The sequence below is a fragment of the Rhineura floridana genome, chromosome 16 (assembly GCF_030035675.1).
Source record: "Rhineura floridana isolate rRhiFlo1 chromosome 16, rRhiFlo1.hap2, whole genome shotgun sequence".
Taxonomy (NCBI): domain Eukaryota; kingdom Metazoa; phylum Chordata; class Lepidosauria; order Squamata; family Rhineuridae; genus Rhineura; species Rhineura floridana.
The window spans coordinates 18,857,217-18,876,475 of record NC_084495.1 but is presented as its reverse complement, the minus strand read 5'-3'; the positions used below and the strand labels follow the sequence as shown (position 1 = coordinate 18,876,475).

Genomic DNA, 19,259 nt, shown 5'->3' with positions numbered 1-19,259 from the left:
ACATTCAGACACACCTTTTTTGTGAGCCACTGGATGATGTGTTTGAAGGAGGAGTCTTATCAATGGTCTTGGTGAAAACTCCCCTAAAACAGAGAAGGGAGAAGAGGTAAGTAACTTCCAGGGCCACACATTACATATCAAGAGTAGAATGCTATCCATCCCTTTTTTTTCCTGTCCTATTTCTCTCACCTGATGAGATATCCAGAAGGCGATGTGGTACTGTGAGACCTAGGTGGAGAACAGAAATACATCATTTCCAAAAAGCAAAAAAATAAGCAGAGAGACACAACTCTTTGGGTTTTATCCAGACAATTGACTTTGGGAAGATTGAACACACAGAAGTTTCTCAGTCACTGAATGGGATTCCAGACATTCTCCAGTGAGAAAGTTCTGTCGTTGAGGGGAAATTGCACTTTCCCCAGTGTGCAGCATGCATAGGACCAGATATTGGGAAAATGTGCACTTTTTGCTCTTACAAACCATTGCAAGAGTCCTTGGAAGAATTACATCCCCCATTGTCCTTTGTGCCAGAGCATGCTATTAGCCAATGCAATGCAGTGTGGCATTAGAGAGGAGAAAGAACCCCCCCTTTTTTTGCTGTTGTTCCCATATATTTTTTTATTTAAGAGAAGGTAAGAACATAAATCTAAAAAATTAGCTTTACAAAGCAAAAATAGCCTGGATCAATTCTCCATTGAGGGGTGGTGATGGGGAAGAATGGCAGAGTCAGGTAGGGGAAAATAATTCTTCTCCAGTTCAATTTGTAATCTAAGCCAGAGAATAATTCCAGGGCTTGTGAAATTCCTCTCTCATTGTAACGTGAGCTTTATTGCTTGGGAGAATTTTGTTCTCTAGTTTTTGCAGAGAATTACAGTAAGCACAGATAGAAACTGAAATTAAGAACGTAAGAACATAGGAACATAAGAAGAGCCTGCTGGATCAGGCCAGTGGCCCATCTAGTCCAGCATCCTGTTCTCACAGTGGCCAACCAGGTGCCTGGGGGAAGCCCGCAAGCAGGACCCGAGTGCAAGAACACCCCTCCTAAGGCTTCCGGCAACTCATAGACGGCAACCTGTAAAGCCAAACAACACTGTATATCTAAAGTAATCCCCCCCACCAAATAAAGTGCTGCTCTTCTTGCAGTAAGAGAGACACTAACTTTTTGGGTGAACTTTTTGGAGACTGTGGTTCTGCTTGGGAAGTCGGTTCCGCAAAGGCTGTTCTGGGAGAACTGAAGAGAAATATTATCAGACTAAGAACACCACAAATTCATGACGGAATTGGAGCCCTGTTGCATTGGGCAAAGGAAAGAATTTACTGTCGCTTGACTCTTATGTAGATTGATGTTTGTCTCATAGCCTTTGAAGGCAGCTGAGCGGTTGCATCAACAGTCATAATATGAAGTGCATAAGCAAAGGACATAAGCCTTACTAGCCAAATGTTATATACGTTGGTCCATCTAGCCAAATGTTATATACTCTGACTGCCAATAGCTTTCCAAAGTATCATGCAAAGTATCATTAAGTAAGCATCAAGGTATACAAATGCCTACAGTGCCCCTCATGTCTTGCATTCCAATTAAACTAGGAAACATACCATTCTGGAGAGGGTTGCTTTTGCATTTTTGTTCTGTTTTGTTTTGCAAATAAAAAAATAGGAAGTCTTGAAAGCAAAGTGCTGTAAGTGCAGGCCACTGGATTACACAGGAACACAGGAAGATGCCTTATACCGAGTCAGACCACTGGTCCATTTAGAGCATCTACACTGACATGCAGGGTCTCTCCAGGATTTCAGACAGGAGTTCTTTCCCAGCCCTACCTGGAGATGCTGGGGGTTGAACCAGGAACCTTCTGCACACAAAGCAGATGCTCTATGCCCCTTCCCCAAAGAAGCAATTGCTTCTTGAAAATCTAGTGCAGACTCTGTGCCAACTGCTTCTGAAAACAATCTAGGGCTGGAAAGCACCCACCACCATGCACACCCAGAATCCCCAGTGGATAAATCCCATCAGCTCCCAGAGGAAGACAGATATGCGTAGGCGATTCCTCACAGGCACCTGCGAGCTGGCGACAAAGTTCTTGGTGAGGCAGAAAATTTTCCATTGGTGCACCTGGTCCTCAGTGGTGAATGTCTAATGGAAGAAACAGGGGAGAAGAGAGACCAAAATGAGACATCACCTTGGTGGATGGCAACATCAGTAAAATAGGCTTTTGTCCTGTCAAGTTAGGCACCAGCTTTTCTGGTGAAGTGAGATGCTGTCTGGGAGCAATGGCATTCTAGCGACTTAGCAGTTTGCATAAAAGTTTCCCTCCCAATCGAGCAGGAATGGGGAACCTTTTTGGCCCAACACGGCAGATCTTTATCTTCCCCACTCCTGCAGGCCAACCATGACAGGTGGGCAGCACCACCCACTTGTCAGTCATCTGATGTCAGCTGATGGACAGGGTGGACATGGTTTGAGGAAAATGGCCTTGTGGGCCAAAATTGGCCCACAGGCTGGAGGCTCCCCTACCCCTCTTCTGCACTACAGCAAGGACAGAACGTCAAGCTTAGAGCACTTGCTTACACATGTGTGAGCTGGCAGGGAATCTGAAATCCTCACTGTGCCCCGATAGGCTGCACCTTCAGAGAAAAAGTGAATGGATGGCTCTTGGCTTCTTTGGATCATTAATGGCATGCCAATGTCCCCCAGCACTCTGGGAGACCCCAGCTGGTCAACAGTTGCCTTTCTTTGGCGGCAGGGCTTTTCATATTCAGTGCACACAATGCAACACCTGAAGTTTGAGTTCTTAAGAACTTTTCCCTAGGAAACTGGCTGAAGATGGAAATGGTATCTTTTGGCAGCATTGGAAGGAGGACCGGGCAGATGGAGCAGCAACTGCGCAGAAAGGGCAGTCTCTACTCACAACGGGCTATGATTCTGCTCCTCCTCAGAGTCTGATTTCTGCTGAATCCAGCTTTTATCCCCTTTCAGCGTTGTCCGCACTTTCATCTGGGTAATGATCCTCTTCCGATCCTCCTCGCTGGGTACAATGATGCCATCTAATGAATGGACAAAGAAAGAGGCTGAAGCAGCAAAGGGCAGGGAGTCCAAGAGAGGTTGTTGGACTTGGAGAGCCTGGGATGAATCCCCACCTCTCTTATGGACTCATCAGTAGGGATGGGGGAGAAATTCAGTCTGGTTCACATTTTAATGCGAGGCTACCTAATCCGCACTAATACCTAATATGTGAACCAAAACACAGCTATTCTTTGAAATTCACACTTCTCCTAATTTTGTGATACAATTTTCCAACAACAAAAAGTTATATAAAAATGAAAATGTATGGGGATGTGTGCATAAAAACCATATAGCGGCGAAAGTTTATTATTATTATTATTATTATTATTATTATTATTATTATTATTATTATTATTATTATTATTATTATTATTATTATTATTACATGCTCCCTACAAAAGAGTATCTAAGTGACTTACCAAAATTGCAAGCAATGTATTATATTAGGGGACAGTGCTGGCAATATATATATATATCAGGCAAAATAGCATTCAAGATATGTATTTTAGGGGAAATGCACACAAAAACATTGGCAATTTGTCTGTGTGTCAGGAGTTAAGGACTGAAGTTGATAAGATTTTCCCAGACCTACTTATCACATGACTGCCTGTGTAAAATCAAGGACTACTAAATTTTCTTGGGAGGAGTGATCTGGGAGGCTTATCCTCCCCTACTGGCAGAAAGAGAAAACTATGGGGGGGGGAGTGTCACAGTGAGCAACCCAATTATGTGTGGCTTCTTTGTCGAAATAGATAGAAACCACCAGCAAGCTCTGGGTGCTTGCATCTTTTCTTTTTTTAAGAGGGAGAGGCTGATAACTTCCAAAGTTGAGATGTCCAGCTTAAAAGCAGCAGGACTGTAGCTTGACCCATGGACTACTAAACCATCAGGGTGGGGGAACAAATCACTCAGAAATACTCCTTACCTTTCATGACGCCAAGGGACAGCATGGTTCGTGTTGCTTTCCTCAGATCTTGTCACTAGCAGATATAACTTGGAAGGAAAGAGTGAAATCGAGGTTATTAATGCGACTGGTGGAGGTGAAGCACTTCTGGAGATGGGGAGAAATTTGATTCAGTTCACATTTAAAGCTGGAATGATCAAATCTGCATTTTCCAAAACAATATAGGAACTGAAATGCAGCCGTCTTCTGAAATTCGCACTTATCCGAATTTTGCGACGCAGCTCTCCAACCAAAGAATGTTTACACTCATTCATACTCTAGGGGCACGTATGCATAAAAATAAATATATTAGTGAAAATAACATAAAAATGCCTTATATTAGGAGAAAATGTTTGCAAAAATGTGTGCATTAGTCAAAGATGCATTTATTATAAAGTCACACTGTAATGTTGAAGAATTGTCATGAGAATTAAAAAAAATATTGCAAATTGCTGCAGAAATGTGGAGAACTGAATTTAAGACTGGAAAAATGAGGAACAGAGAGAACCAATATTGGCAGATTCTTCTATATTTAAGCACTACAGGCATTCCTGGACTGTTTTTTACGATTCTTCCATCAGTTCAATTCCTTACCACAGAAGTGGGGGACTTCTTTTAGCCACATTGTTTTCTGGGCAACTTTCCAGGGGCCACATGCCAGTGGTGGGTGGAGCAAGAGGCAAAAGTAGGTGGAGCAAGACATGTACATTTTACCCTTCTACACTAGGCTAGTTTCTGCATACGCTTGCTCGCACCTTTCTCTATCCTCCATCCAGGCAAGCAAAAGGCGTCATCAGAGTTCATGGACAGATTCCAGCCAGGCAGAAACACTCAGTGAAGGTGCAAAGCAGGGCTGGTGAGGGGGAGTGGCTTAGAAGGGGGTGTGTCCTAGGGAGAGACACAAGGACCAGACAGAGATACCCGGAGAGCCATATTTGGCATCCCTGTCTCACCAGATGACCAGGCCTTGTGGGGAGGATAAAATGGGGAGGGGAAAACCTGTGTGGCCTCCTTGAACTCCTTGGAGCAATGGTGGGATAAATGTAAATGGACTGCCTTCAAGTCGATTCTGAATTATGGCAACCCTGTGAATAGGGTTTTCATGAGGCTGAGAGGCAGTGACTGGCCCAAGGTCACCCAGCGAGCTTCATGGCTATGTGGGGATTTGAACCCTGGTCTCCCAGGTCGTAGTCCAACACTCTAACCACTACACCACACTGGCTCTCAAAAAAATAAAGGTTTACAAACATATTAAAAAGCAATTCCAACACAGACGCAGACTAGGATAAGGTCTCAACTTAAAAGGCTTGTTGAAAGAGGAAGGTCTTCAATAGGTGCTGAAAAGATAGTAGAGATGGTGCCTGTCTAATACAGTAGGGCCCCGCTTTGCAGTGCTTCGCTTTCCAGCGTTCCGCTAATACGGCGGTTGTCAATTGCAGAAAGGCCCTGCTCCTACGGTGCTTGTTCTGCTTTTACGGCGGTTTTTGCTTGTCGAGCGCCATTTTCACGTGATGAGCACCATTATCTTCAATGCATTCCACTTTACAGCGGTTTTCGCTTTACAGCAGGGGTCCGGAACATAACCCGCTGTATGAGTGGGGCCCTACTGTATTTGTAAAATGTAACTGTACTGCCTTCAAGTCGATTCCGACTTATGCCGACCCTATGAACAGGGCTTTCATGAGGCTGAGAGGCAGTGACTGGCCCAAGGTCACCCAGTGAGCTTCATGGCTGTGTGGGGATTCGAACCCTGGTCTCCCAGGTCGTAGTCCAACACCTTAGCCACTACACCACACTGGCTCTCTAATGGTGGGATACAAATGTATTAATAAAGAAATAAAATCTCCCCCAAATGGGCACCCTCCCTCCCTTCCTTTCCTTTTGGGAGGGAGGCCAAAGCCTTTTTATTTCGTTGTGCCTTTTTTTTCTATGTTACTTGACAGTTTTGGAGCTTCTTTGGACACCATTCCATTGTTTCACCTGCTGGTGTTTCTCTTACTTTTATCATTCCCAGTTGGGGTTGCAACGGTTGTTTTAACTGGTATCTGTTTTCAATATCTGCTTTATAATTATCGCAAACTGCATGGAGACTCCTTACAGTTGACAAGCAGTGCACAAATATGACAGGTAGACAGGCAGGCAACCAGACTTGCTTTTGTCACGGGAGGGTACTTGTAACCAAGGAGCCAAAAGCGGCCCTCCAGACTTTGCTCTCGAGTCCTCAGTACTCTAAGGCCACACACACCCTCTTCACCTGGCTAGAAGATGTCCCTGAATTGTGTTCATGCCTCTTGTTTGCCTGGATGGAGAACAGGGAGACGTGTTCGTCTGTGAGTAGAAATCTCTGGGTTTTACGTGGCGCGAAGGCAGCCCATTGTTCAAGTCAAAGGTAAGAGTTACAGTTTTTGCCCCACCTTTGGCTCTGACCCCACTCCCCACCAGTATGTGGCCCCTGGGAAGCTGCCCACAAGAGAATGTGGCCCCCAAAAGAGGTTCTTCACCCATTTTACTGGATTGTGTTGTTCATACTGTTGGGTACTTGACAGTTCATGCACAACTCACCCGTAGCTCAGTGGCAGGGCATCTCCTTTGCATGCAAAAGGTCCCATATTTAATCCCCAGCATCTCCAGGTAGGATTGGGAGAGGCTTCTGTCTGAAACAACGGAGGGCCACATCCAGGAAGTCTAGACCAGGAGTAGCCAATGTGATGCCCTCCAGATATCTTGGACTACAACTCCTAGCATCCCTGACCATAGGCTAAGATGGCTGGGACTATTGGGCATTGTAGTCCAACAACCTCTGGAGGGCACCAGATTGAAGGAGGCCAGTATATAGGACGACCTTAATACATTGTGCATGATTGCATGTATATATATTATTTACTTATTATTTACTAATTATTTATTATTTTATTATTAGATTTATATCCCAACTTTCCTTCAAAGTGAAAGTGGAGTATATGATTCTTCCCCTCTCCATTTATCCTCAAAACAACCCTGTGAGGTAGTTTAGGCTGAGAGAGAGACTGGCCCAAAGTCACCCACCGAGCTTCATGGCTAAGTGGGAATTTGAACCCTGGTCTCCCAGGTCCTAGTCCAAGACTCTAACCGCTACACCATTCTCTCTCTCTCTATATATATCCCACTCCCCAAACATGTGTGTGTGTGTGTGTGTGTGTGTGTGCAGCGTTGACTGCTAGCTTGACTGCAAATCCCTTTATAGATCAATAGCTGACAGAGGTACCTATGAGGATGTCATTAAGAAGAGAGCAATGCTAGGTGGGATCCTGAGTTCAACATATGTACAGCCTGTAGCCACTTTTGTCCCAAAGTGCAGGGGGAGGGTGTCTCTGGCCCCCTGATTCAGCAGCTTCAGAAAAAAGGATCTGGCAAGAAAATGTATTACAGTGTTTTTTACTAACTCAAAAACCTTGGCAGAAGCAAAGAGAATAAAGTACCGGCTTCTAAGAACACAAGGCCATGAGAAGAGGCTGCTGGATCAGGCCAATGGCCCATCTAGTCCAACATCTGGTTCTCACAGTGGCCAACCTGATGCGCATGGGAAGCCCGTAAGCAGGACCTGAGCACAAGAGCACTTGTAATGAGTGGGGTGCATGTGACGTGGCTGTAGCTTCTGAGAGGACAGAGACATGAAGAAGCACAGATGGGTTTGAAGAAGGAGAAGATCGCTCTAGGGAGCTACTTTGGAAATGCTCCGTTTTCTCCAGATCACATGCAGGATGTCAGATGTCCAGGGGCTGGCTGACCGTTCGAGCTGATAGGTGACTAGTCCCAGTAGGCCAGCACATGCATGATTTAACTCATAAATGGGGAACCTGTGGCCCTCCATGTGTTGTTGGACTACAAACTTCGATCATCCCTGACCATTTGCCATGCTGAGTGGGGCTGATGGGAGTTGTAGTCCAATAACATCTGGAAGGTCACAGGTCCCCCATGCCTGGTTTAAGTAGTGCTGTTTGAGGCTTACCTAGAGCCAGGCCTACTTACTTGGCCTCACAGAAATTGATCCCTTAGCTAGGGCTAGTACCACGGGTCACCATCCCTGGGCATCCACCAAGGCCCATGCCTCAGAAGGCCCCTGTCCCTCCTCGCTGTCGCTCCCTGTTCACCTGCCCTCTGTAAGGTTTTATGAACACTTCACATCTAAAACACATTTAAAGCACATGGTTTCCCACAAAAAATCCCCAGAACTATAATTTACCCCTCCCAGAGGTACAATTCCCAGGACCCTTAACAAATGACAGTTTCCAGGTTTCTTTTGGGGAAGCCATCTGCTTTAAATGTATGATGTGGATGTGGCCTAAGTGAGTGAAGAGGAGCCTCTGTATACCTCACTCTCCCCCACCGTGGGTAGCTCAATGGACTGGCCACAGATGAAGGAGGGCCAGCAAATAGAGAGTGGCAATCTAGGTGAGGAGAAGGGAGACCGCTCCAGGAGGAGGGAGCCCTGAAAGCATCTTTCCCAAAGGCTTCCCAGAATCCATAGCTAGACTACCATTGACATTTTGAACTTGGCTCTTCTAAGGAAATTTGTTGTTGTTGTTATGTGCCTCCAAGTCGACTACGACTTATGGCAACCCTATGAATCAGTGACCTCCAAGAGCATCTGTCATAAACCACCCTGTTCAGATCTTGTAAGTTCAGGTCTGTGGCTTCCTTTATGGAATCAACCAATCTCTTGTTTGGCCTTCCTCTTTTTCTACTGCCTTCTGTTTTTCCAAGCATTATTATCTTTTCTAATGAATCATGTCTTCTCATTATGTGTCCAAAGTATGATAACCTCAGTTTAATTATTTTAGCTTCTAGTGATAGTTCTGGTTTAATTTTTTCTAACACCCAATTATTTGTCTTTTTTGCAGTCCATGGTATGCCCAAAGCTCTTCTCCAACACCACATTTCAAATGAGTTGATTTTTCTCTCATCAGCTTTTTTCACTGTCCAACTTTCACATCCATACATAGAGATCGGAAATACCATGGTCTGAATGATCCTGACTTTAGTGTTCAGTGATACATCTTTACATTTGGGGACCTTTTCTAGTTCTCTCACAGCTGCCCTCCCCAGTCCTAGCCTTCTTCTGATTTCTTGACTATTGTCTCCATTTTGGTTAATGATTGTGCCAAGATATTGATAATCCTTGACAAGTTCAATGTCCTCATTGTCAACTGTAAAGTTGCATAAATCTTCTGTTGTCATTACTTTAGTCTTTTTGACATTCAGCTGTAGTCCTGCTTTTGTGCTTTCCTCTTTAACTTTCATCAGCATTCGTTTCAAATCATTACTGGTTTCTGCTAGTAGTATGGTATCGTCTGCATATCTTAAATGAATGATATTTCTCCCTCCAATTTTCACACCTCCTTCTTCTTGGTCCAATCCTGCTTTCCGTATGATATGTTCTGTGTACAGATTAAATAAATACGGTGATAAAATACACCCCTGTCTCACACCCTTTCCGATGGGGAACCAATCAGTTTCTCCATATTCTGTCCTTACAGTAGCCTCTTGTGCAGAGTATAAATTGTGCATCAGGACAATCAGATGCTGTGGCACTCCCATTTCTTTTAAAGCATTCCATAGTTTTTCATGATCTACACAGTCAAAGGCTTTGCTGTACTCTATAAAGCACAGGGTGATTTCCTTCTGAAATTCCTTGGCCCGTTCCATTATCCAATGTATGTTTGTGATATGATCTCTTCCCTTTCTAAATCCAGCTTGGACGTCTGGCATTTCTTGCTCCATATATGGCAAGAGCCTTTGTTGCAGAATCTTGAGCATTACTTTACCTGCATGGGATATTAAGGTAATAGTTTGATAATTACTGCATTCCCTGGCATCCCCTTTCTTTGGAATTGGGATGTATATGGAACACTTCCAGTCTGTGGGCCATTGTTTAGTTTTCCACATTTCTTGACAAATTTTTGTCAAAATTTGGACTGATTCAGTCTCAGTACCTTGTAGCAACTCTATTGGTATGCCATCTTTTCCTGGTGATTTGTTTCTTCCAAGTATTTTAAGAGCAGCTTTCACCTAGCATTCTAACATTTCTGGTTCTTCATCATATGGTTCCTCCATGAATGAATCTGTCATCCTGGCATCTCTTTCATAGAGTTCTTCAGTGTATTGCTTCCATCTTCCTTTTATTTCATCTCGGTCATTTATTGTGTTCCCCTGTTGATTATTCAACATCCCTACTCTTGGTTTAAATTTCCCTTTCAGTTCTCTAATCTTTTGGAACAGGGCTCTTGTTCTACCCTTTTTGTTGTGTTCTTCTATTTCTATACAGTAACTATTGTAATAGTTCTCTTTGTCCCTACGTACTAGTCACTGTATTGTTGCATTTAGGGTTCTGACTGTGTTCCTATCTCCTTTTGCTTTTGCCTTCCTTCTCTCTTTAACCATTTGAAGAGTTTCTTCAGTCATCCATTGGGGTCTTTCTCTCTTTTTAACTAGAGGTATTGTCTTTTTGCATTCTTATCTGATAACGTCTCTGACTTCATTCCATAGTTCTTCTGGTTCTCTGTCAACTAAGTTTAAAGCCTCAAACCTGTTCCTTATTTGATCTTTATATGCTTCTGGGATGTTATTTAAATTGTATTTTGGCATTATGATTGCTTTGTTGTTCTTCTTTAGCTTTACTCTGATTTTCGATACGACCAGTTCATGATCTGTACCGCAGTCTGCTCCTGGTCTTGTTTTTGCAGAAAGTATGGAACTTCTCCACCTTCTGCTACCAATTATATAATCAATTTGATTCCTATATTGACCATTTGGTGATGTCCACGTGTATAGTCCTCTTTTCGGTTGTTCAAAAAATGTGTTTGCAAGAAACAAATTATTAGCTTCACAGAATTCAATAAGTCTTTCTCCTGCTTCGTTTCTGTCTCCTAGGCCCCATTTCCCCACAATTCCTAATTCTTCTCTGTTCCCTGCTTTTGCATTCCAATCCCCCATGATTATCAGCACATCTTGTTTTGGTGTGTGATCAATTTCTTCCTGTACTTCTGCATAAAATCTCTCCAATTCCTCTTCTTCTGCGTTTGCCGTCGGAGCATAGACTTGCATGATGGTTATGTTGATAGGTTTCCCATTTAATCTCATTGATATAACTCGCTCAGACCTTGCGTTGTAGCTCCTAATTGCTCTTGCTACATCACTTCTCACTATTAAAGCAACCCCATTTCTTCTTAATTTCTCATTTCCTGCATAAAATATTTTGTAGTTGCCTGATTGGAAATGTCCCATTCCCGTCCATTTTAGTTTGCTCACACCAAGTATTGTAAGGTTGATGCATTCCATTTCTTGCTTGACAATGTCTAACTTTCCCTAGTTCATGCTTCTCACATTCCATGTTCCTATTGTGTGCGTCGTACAACTCCGGACTCGCCTTTCGCATCTGTGCGCATCAGCCTCTGGGCTTCCTTTTGGCTTTGACCCAGCTGCGTCATTGGTCACAGCGCTACTTGTCCTTGTCCTTTGTTCTTCCCCAGTAGCTCAGTGAGTGCCTTCTGACCTGGGGGTCTCATCTTCCAGCACTATCTCGTGTTGCATTTTGGATACTCTGTTCATAGGGTTTTTGTGGTAAGAGATATTCAGAGGTGGTTTACTATTGCCTTCCTCTGAGTTTGGATGCATCTTAGTCTGGTGTTTCAGCTTTGACCATTCCACCTTGGGTGCCCCTGCTAGGAGTCTAGCCTCTTGGTCGAGACTCCTGATGGCATTGCTCTCAGCTTCTTCAGCACACTCAAACCCTCTCACCACGTTAAGGTTGCATCCAGTGAAATCCTGGACACAACTGTGGGATACAGAACAGAAGAAGGGGAGGAGGGTTTTGATAATCACAATGTTGATCAATTATAGAGTAGACTCGCCTTGTTACCCTGAGGAGCGCTCCTGTACATGTCTCCAGCCAGCCATGCCTTTTTCCAAGATACTCCATTCTGCCTCCATCCCTTCCCAACAATCACTCAGCATTCCATGCCTACTAAGCCTGATCACCCCTTTTTAGGGATGTCAGATAATTGTGACAAAAACAGAAATAGGACAGGAAATTGTTTATATTTGCTTATTCATCCCACATCCAAACGGAAATCAATCCAATGGATGTATTTGCTATATGCTGTTGCTTTTAGTCTGCATACATTACATTAGTGATTACATTTCCCTCCTATTTGCATTGCATTTCCTTTGCATTAGAATGAACGGGGTGGAATAATGTAATGATGATGTAATAATTACAGAAATTATGAAAGTTGCAGTGGCATAGTGGCAAATTCAGAAAAGCAGGGTCCCTTCATGTTAGTCAGAGCCATGCCTCCTCACCCTTTTTTTTTTTACTGCAGGGTTGAGAATGGGATCCTTGTTAATACCTTCTCCCACAATAACAGACATCCCTAGGAGCCAAAAAGCCTGAAAGAAGAAAGTGTTAGCTACTGATAAGGGTCTTCTCAGAGGTTGACTCACCTCCTTTCAGTCTGATTGGCTCCAATCAGCAGGAAAAGACAAAGAAGCATGCTAGAAGACTCTTCTTAGTGGCTAACACACTCCCCTTTCAGACTGATTGGCTTGTAGGATGCTGGAGACATAGGGACCCTGTTCTCAAAAAAGTAAGGGATCTAAGACTCCCCCGAGACCCTGAGCAACTACACCTCTGGTAAGTTGCATAATTTTGCCACAGCAGACAACAAAGACAAATAAAATAGTCTTGGGTGGAAGACAAACTGCAGCAGAACAGAAACAGTGCTGTATGCGATGAATACAGGGCATAATGAAAAACAATGTCTTCTTACATCCCCAGCCCTGTTTTTGTCACTAGGTTTTCCTCCCTTTAGGTTTCTTGTACTTTTGCAAACCATGGCTGTCACCCAGTCCTGCTGAGACCTCCCTTTTGTACGTAAAGATCCACCCTCAGAGAATGAGCTCACTGTTAATCTATAAGATGGAAGGGACAGTGAGCCACCCCGTTGCTTAGTTTAAGACAAAGCCAGCAATGTCACTTCCACCTCCTGCCCAGCCACTGCTTGGCACCCTGATCCAGCCCCGCATATTTCTGTGCTGGCTTGTTTCCTTTTCACAGTGCAATCCTTCACACTAAATGTGTCAGCCCAGCTGCCAAGTACTGGTGTCAACAGATTAGAAAGCAGGAAAGAGGAGTTTCTTTTTCAGCACCAGGGACCCTCCTTGATCCCAAGGTGTTTGTTTTAGCAACAGCGCCGGCTCTGCACGGTGTGGATCCCCACCTGGATCTCTCAAACATGCCAGTTCCCACAGCAGCAAAGTACTAAAATGCCAGAGAGTAAGTGTCTAGGGGCACACCCTTCAAGATGTCACAGGTGGAAACAGAGGCATGCATGTCAGCACGCCAGCATTCGTACCAAGGAAGGTTGACAGCTGCATTTTCTCTACTGGTTGGCAGAAGAATTTTCTGAAAAATTTCTTTGGGGTTCAACCCAAACTGCTGGAGACACTGGTATGCTTTTTAGAGAATGGATGGATGGACTGCCTTTAAGTCAGATCCGACTTATGGCAACCCTATGAATAGGGTTTTCGTGGTAAGTGGTATTCAGAGGGGGTTTACCATTGCCTCCCTCTGAGGCTGAGCAGCAGTGACTGGCCCAAGGTCATCCAGTGAGCTTCATGGCTGTGTGGGGATTCAAACCCTGGTCTCCCAGGTTGTAGTCCACCTTAAGCACTACACCACACTGCCTCCCTTTTAGAGAATATTCAGTATAAATCTACCAAACTCCCACATGCACACTGCAAATTCTTCCACGTATAAATACGGTAGAGAATTTTGGGCACAACTGTGGACCCAACCTAATATCCATGGTTTATATCCAATGCTTGTCCTACTCAGAGTAGACCCACTGAAGGTAATGGACATGACTAATTTGGGTTCATTAATTTAAGCCGGGTCTACTCTTAGTAGAACTAAACTGGATACAGCCCCATCCTTCCAATAGCAAACTCAGCTGGTGAGGGCCAACAGGATTATAGTCAAAAACAGGACCCCTTAGAAACAAAGGGGAGGTGTCAACATGCTCGGGGGAACCCCAAGGTTTGCAGAAGTACAATAAAACAAAAGGGACAATAAAGAAATAAATCCAAAACTGCTAATGCTCAGTGGCCACAGAGTGCTGTCTCTGGCGGGTGGAGCAGACAAGATTTCTAACAAGTGTGTTTGTATGTGTAACATATTGGGAGGAAACTGTCACGAAAGGGCAGAAATTGCTGCCATTTCATCATGACTCACGGCTGGGGGTGGGGGAAAATGAGCGCTGGCAAGGGCTGCTTGTTGTTCCCCAAAGCGGTACCTGACAAGTGCCTCCAACGTGCCCGGTTCTGCATGAGTTTGCAAAGCCAGAAATTCCAGTGCAGCCTGAGTATCTGGCGTGAGCTATTCCAAGTTTAAATGAGAAAAAGAGGCAGCTGAGACCTATTGATGAGAGGCTGGGCCCAGCCAATATGCACACTTCCAAGTCTCAGGAAACCGGATAGGAGAAAACTCCTGCCTGAAGCCCTGCAAAATCGCTGCCAGTCAGTAGACAATACTGAGCTAGATGGAACCATGGTCTGCGGCATGCCCCAGATAGCTGCTCTCGGGCAAGATGGAAAGGGCCCGATGAATGGCCTCTGGTGTTTTTAGAACACAGCAACCCAGGTAGGGTGACCATGTGTCCTACTTTACAGAGGCCAGTCCTCTAGCTCAGGGCCGGATAACCTGTGGCCCTCCAGATGTTGCTGGACTACACCTCCCATCAGCCCTGACCATTGGCCTTGCTGGATGGGGCTGATGGGAGTTGGAGTCCAACAGCATCTGGAGGGCCACAGGTTGCCCATCCTTGCTCTAGCTGAAGGAGTCCTGTTTCTAAACAGCTGTATAGTCCAAGCCTAGTTTAGCAATACCCTTATGAAGGGACAGCCAGTTCCTTGAAGTTGCCCATCAGCAGCACCCTGACAGCAGACTGAGCAGACGCACCGATCAGTCACAGTCTTTCCCATTATGGTGAGATGAGTTGTACTATTTAAATTTTAGTAATTTTTTCTATAGGTGCATCTACGGATATGCATTAACATATGCAACTTCAACGCAAAGCTCTTTTTTTGTCCTCATTTTTTCGCTTTACACACTTCCTCTTTTTTAGCAATGTCCCAATGGCGGAGAAGTCATCTAGAACACGGGACATCCCTGATGAGCTGTAATTATTATTTTTATAAGCAGGACTCGCAACAAATTGTTGCAGTGTGGATTCAGGATTCCAGACATTCCATTCTATTCCCATTCCTCCTAATTTTGAGGTCCCCCCCTCAACAGTCAGTCAGTATTCCACCTCTCCAAACACAGTCAGGCAGGTTTTTTTTGGGGGGGGGTAGAGGTTGAAACGCTGCCCAATCCAATCTGGTTTAAAGATTAAGAATCCTAAGAAGGAAAGCAGCAGCCGTGGCTTCTGCTGCCCCTATATATTCTTACTGTTTGGGGAAAACTGGGGAGTAGATAAGAATATATAAGAAAAAAATGACTAACTGATCATATGCTGCCACAGTTCAAAATATATGTCAGCATCTGCAGTGGGTGAAATAGCAGTTTAGGTACTGTACAATGCCTCAGGGTGGTATTCAATGCCAACCCTACTCAGAGTAGACCCACTGAAGTTAAAACACATGGCTAACTTGTTCATTCATTTCCTACTCTGAGTAACACTTGGTTGAATACAGCCCTCAATATGCTGAGTACCTCGACAGGTTCTTGAAAGTTTGGGCTGAAGCCTGGATTGGATTCACCCGCTGCACTGACATTAGAGCTGCCAGCCTCCACGGCTATTAGCAAAATCCGATGAGCAAAAGAAAATGGTGCCTGAAAGTTTCCATTAGAAAAGGTGAAAAGTGCTCTTTGAAAGGTGGAACTCCTTCGAATAACAAACGCAGGTGTTGAGCGCTGACAGCATTGTAGCCAAAATGGAGACAAAAGCAAAGGACCCACCTGTTTGGGGAAGTGCCAAAGTTTGCAGAACTACAAAAAAAAATCTCTATTAAAAATAACACCCTCAGGAGGGAAAACCTCCAAGAAACAACACAATGAGGAATGTGTGAAAATTGGGGTGGGAGACCAGAAGATGGGGCAGAGGAGGCGAACGAAATGCCCTGCTTGGAGGAATGGTTGGTTGGGACACTGAACAGGAGGGAGGGAGGATACACTGCAACATTCTGTTGCACACCTACTAGTTGTTACTACTGACCTAGAATTCATTATGAAGGTGTTCAGAACTGCAATAATATGTGTTGCTTCTAATTGAAAGGGAGCAGGTGCGGAAAGGCAGAGGTCCCACAAGAGGTGATGAAAGCTGCTTTAGAGAATCTGGACTGTAGCACTTTGGACACATTTGATCTACTTCATAAGGAACCACTACGGAACACAAGCGCATTCATTGAGAAATGTTGGATGTTCATAATGGAGTGAAAGAACACGTTTGGAGATCACATATGGTCTCGTGTTTTTTCTCTCTCCCCCACTATGTTTTTTGTACATTAAAAATTATTCCATAAAGGGGGGGGGGAGAAGGTATGGGATGGAAATGCCTTGCTTGCTGGGTGCACAAAGGGTGCTAAAACCCATTTTAAATTGTAAAGTTCCTAAGTCCCCATATGCACAGGGATGGGATGAATTTCTTTTGCAGACCTAAATGCCAGGCAGGGATGAGGGAGAAATTCAGTTCAGTTCACATTTAAAGGTGAACCAACCTAATTCACACTTTCTGAAATAACGCATGAGCCAACACCCAGGCATCTTTTGAAATCTGCACTTCACTGCATTTTGCCATGCACTTCTCCAGCCTAGTAACGCGTATTAAAAAATACATATACTACAGGAAAGTGTGCAAAAAGATAAACATTTTGGAGAAAACAACATACAAAAATGCCTTATAATTAGGAGAAATTGCTTTGCAAAAAGGATTATGCAGGCAATTAAAAAGATGTATTTTTGCAATAGCTCACCTTTGCTAATACTGTATTTTTAATGATTTTTACTGTAGAGGGTTTTTTGTTTTTGTTTTGCTTGTTGTAAACCACTTTGGTGGTTTTAAATGTAAAAGCAGTATACAAATATATTTATAATAAATAAATATATTTTAAAAAGTGCTTACAAAAATATACATATGTGGGAAAATGTGCACTAACATGCTGAAGTCTTTAGATAGATAGACAGACAGACAGACAGATAGATAGATAGATATGCAAACTGATGTGGAAATGTGAAGAACTGAAGACTGGAAAAATGAGAAATGGAGCAAAACCAAAATGGACAGATTTGCCCATCCTTAATGATAGGAGAGAGAGCCAGTGTGTGTAGTGGTTAAGGTGTTGGACTACGACCTGGGAGACCAAGGTTCGAATCCCCACCTAGCCACGAAGCTCACTGGGTGACCTTGGGCCAGTCACTGCCTCTCAGCCTCATGAAAACCCTGAATCGACTTGAAGGCAGTACATTTACATTTTAATGATAGGGGAAGGGAAGAACTCTGAAAGCAGGACTGCCTCCTATTCTCAGCTGCTTCCACCAACACCAGATAAAGACCTACTGCTGCTAACAGCTTTATGACGGGCAGATCTTCTTCTTATTGACAGCTCTGAAGTGCCTCACCCCACTACAAGGTAATTATTCTTATTACCTGTAATTAATTCCTAATGATTATTCAACGGATTCCTCTACCCATGAAGGATGGAGGCCCAGTGGCTGCCACAGCCTGCACAACAGGTTTCAGGAGGCATTCCCCGCCATTGGAGCATCAGCAAAACTCTAGAAATTATTCAGAGGAGGTACATCTGGATTTTTGTTTTAATTTGAACTTCTTAATCTGTGATGTGATTACTGAATTACATAATGAGTTCTGCTTGATTTTAGGTATGATGTTGTTTTGGTTTTAGTTGCAAGCCTGGGCACCTCGTAGATCTGTTTTCATATGTTTGCCATATAGAAATGAAACAACAACAACAACAACAATAATAATAAACCAGCAACCACCACCTAACACTCCAATTGTCTATTTCTACCTGGAACAATCTGAAGTTTGGGGTACCAGTTACTGGCAAATCATTACAGCAGTACCATCAAGGTAGGACTTTGGGGCAGATTCAACAGAATGAGCAAGAGGGCCCCCAAACATTGCTTGCCACATTTGGAAGCAAGTGGAGTAGTACACATGGACATGTAAAGGGGAAAGGCCATAGGTTCATAGGAAACTGCCTTACACTAAGTCGGACCATTTGTTCATCTATATGAGCATGGTCTATACCGACTGGTAGCAGTTGTCCAGGGTTTCAGGCAGGTTTCACTCCCAGCCCTGCCTGAAGATGACAGGGACTGAACCTAGGACCTTCTGCATAGAAAGCAGATGCTCTACCGCTGAGCTACAGCCCTTCCTGTACGACTATTTGAAATAAGTTAAGTAATGCACAGTACTATCTGGGAACCCCTTGTAAGACCACTAAGTCTAGAGTCTGAAATTACCTTTGTGTGCAGCACTGCTCATTTGGGAAGAATTTTGAGGATCCTGAAACAGTCAGAGAGACCACAGCACTTGGATATGAGAATCTGGATGCAGAATACGCTTAATAGCTGCAGGGTATAATTTCAGGTTCCTTCCCTGCATGCGCCCATAAGAAACGGCTATTTTTCCTTCCAGAACCCCCTTTGTCCTTTTAGGACGAGTAAATCCTGGGGTGGCGTTACCTAGCCTGTGATAAACACAGGGAATTCTGAAATATAGGTTTGGTTCAAGGGATGGATCTGTCACAAACACCACAGATTGCTGTAGTAGAAATGGTTAGGATGAACAACTAATGTACATTTGTTTATGGATCTAGATTACACCCTTCAGTGTTAGCATGCTCTTGAAGGGCCACAGCTCAGTGGTAGAGCATCTGCCTTGGATACAGAAGGTCCCAAGTTCAATCCCCGGCATCTCCAGGTAGGGCTGGGACAGCCTCTTGCCTGAAACCCTGGAGAGCCACTGTCCATCAGTGTAGATGACACTGAATTAGGTGGACCAATGGGCTGATTTAATATAAGGCAGCTTCCTCTGCTCCTGTAGTGATGTGCCTTACCATAGCAGTAACACAATAAAAAAAACAAAAAACGAACAGCTTAAACCTTACCCCACATGCTCCACTCAGATGGAACTGGCACTTTTACAAGGGCCTCATAATGTTTATCTGTCACTTGCAAGGAATCCTTTTGGT

General features: G+C 44.0%; 1 protein-coding gene across 12 annotated transcripts in view; it reads right to left on the bottom strand.

Moving 5' to 3' along the window:
* Window positions 1–19,259, bottom strand: part of ZNF185 (zinc finger protein 185 with LIM domain) — a 76,077-nt gene that overhangs the window by 47,687 nt on the left and 9,131 nt on the right. For 7 of the 12 annotated variants that reach the window (XM_061598806.1, XM_061598811.1, XM_061598814.1 and 4 more), the window contains exons 2-7: window positions 3,987–4,054; window positions 2,907–3,042; window positions 2,051–2,131; window positions 1,160–1,231; window positions 190–228; window positions 15–83 (exon numbers count right to left, since the gene is read on the bottom strand). In XM_061598806.1, coding sequence (XP_061454790.1) covers window positions 15–83; window positions 190–228; window positions 1,160–1,231; window positions 2,051–2,131; window positions 2,907–3,042; window positions 3,987–4,011 — 422 coding nt within the window. In that variant the 5' untranslated portion in view covers window positions 4,012–4,054. Of the gene's footprint in view, window positions 1–14; window positions 84–189; window positions 229–1,159; window positions 1,232–2,050; window positions 2,132–2,906; window positions 3,043–3,986; window positions 4,055–19,259 lie in introns of those variants that run through there. The other 5 variants (XM_061598807.1, XM_061598809.1, XM_061598812.1 and 2 more) reach the window with 5 other exon arrangements.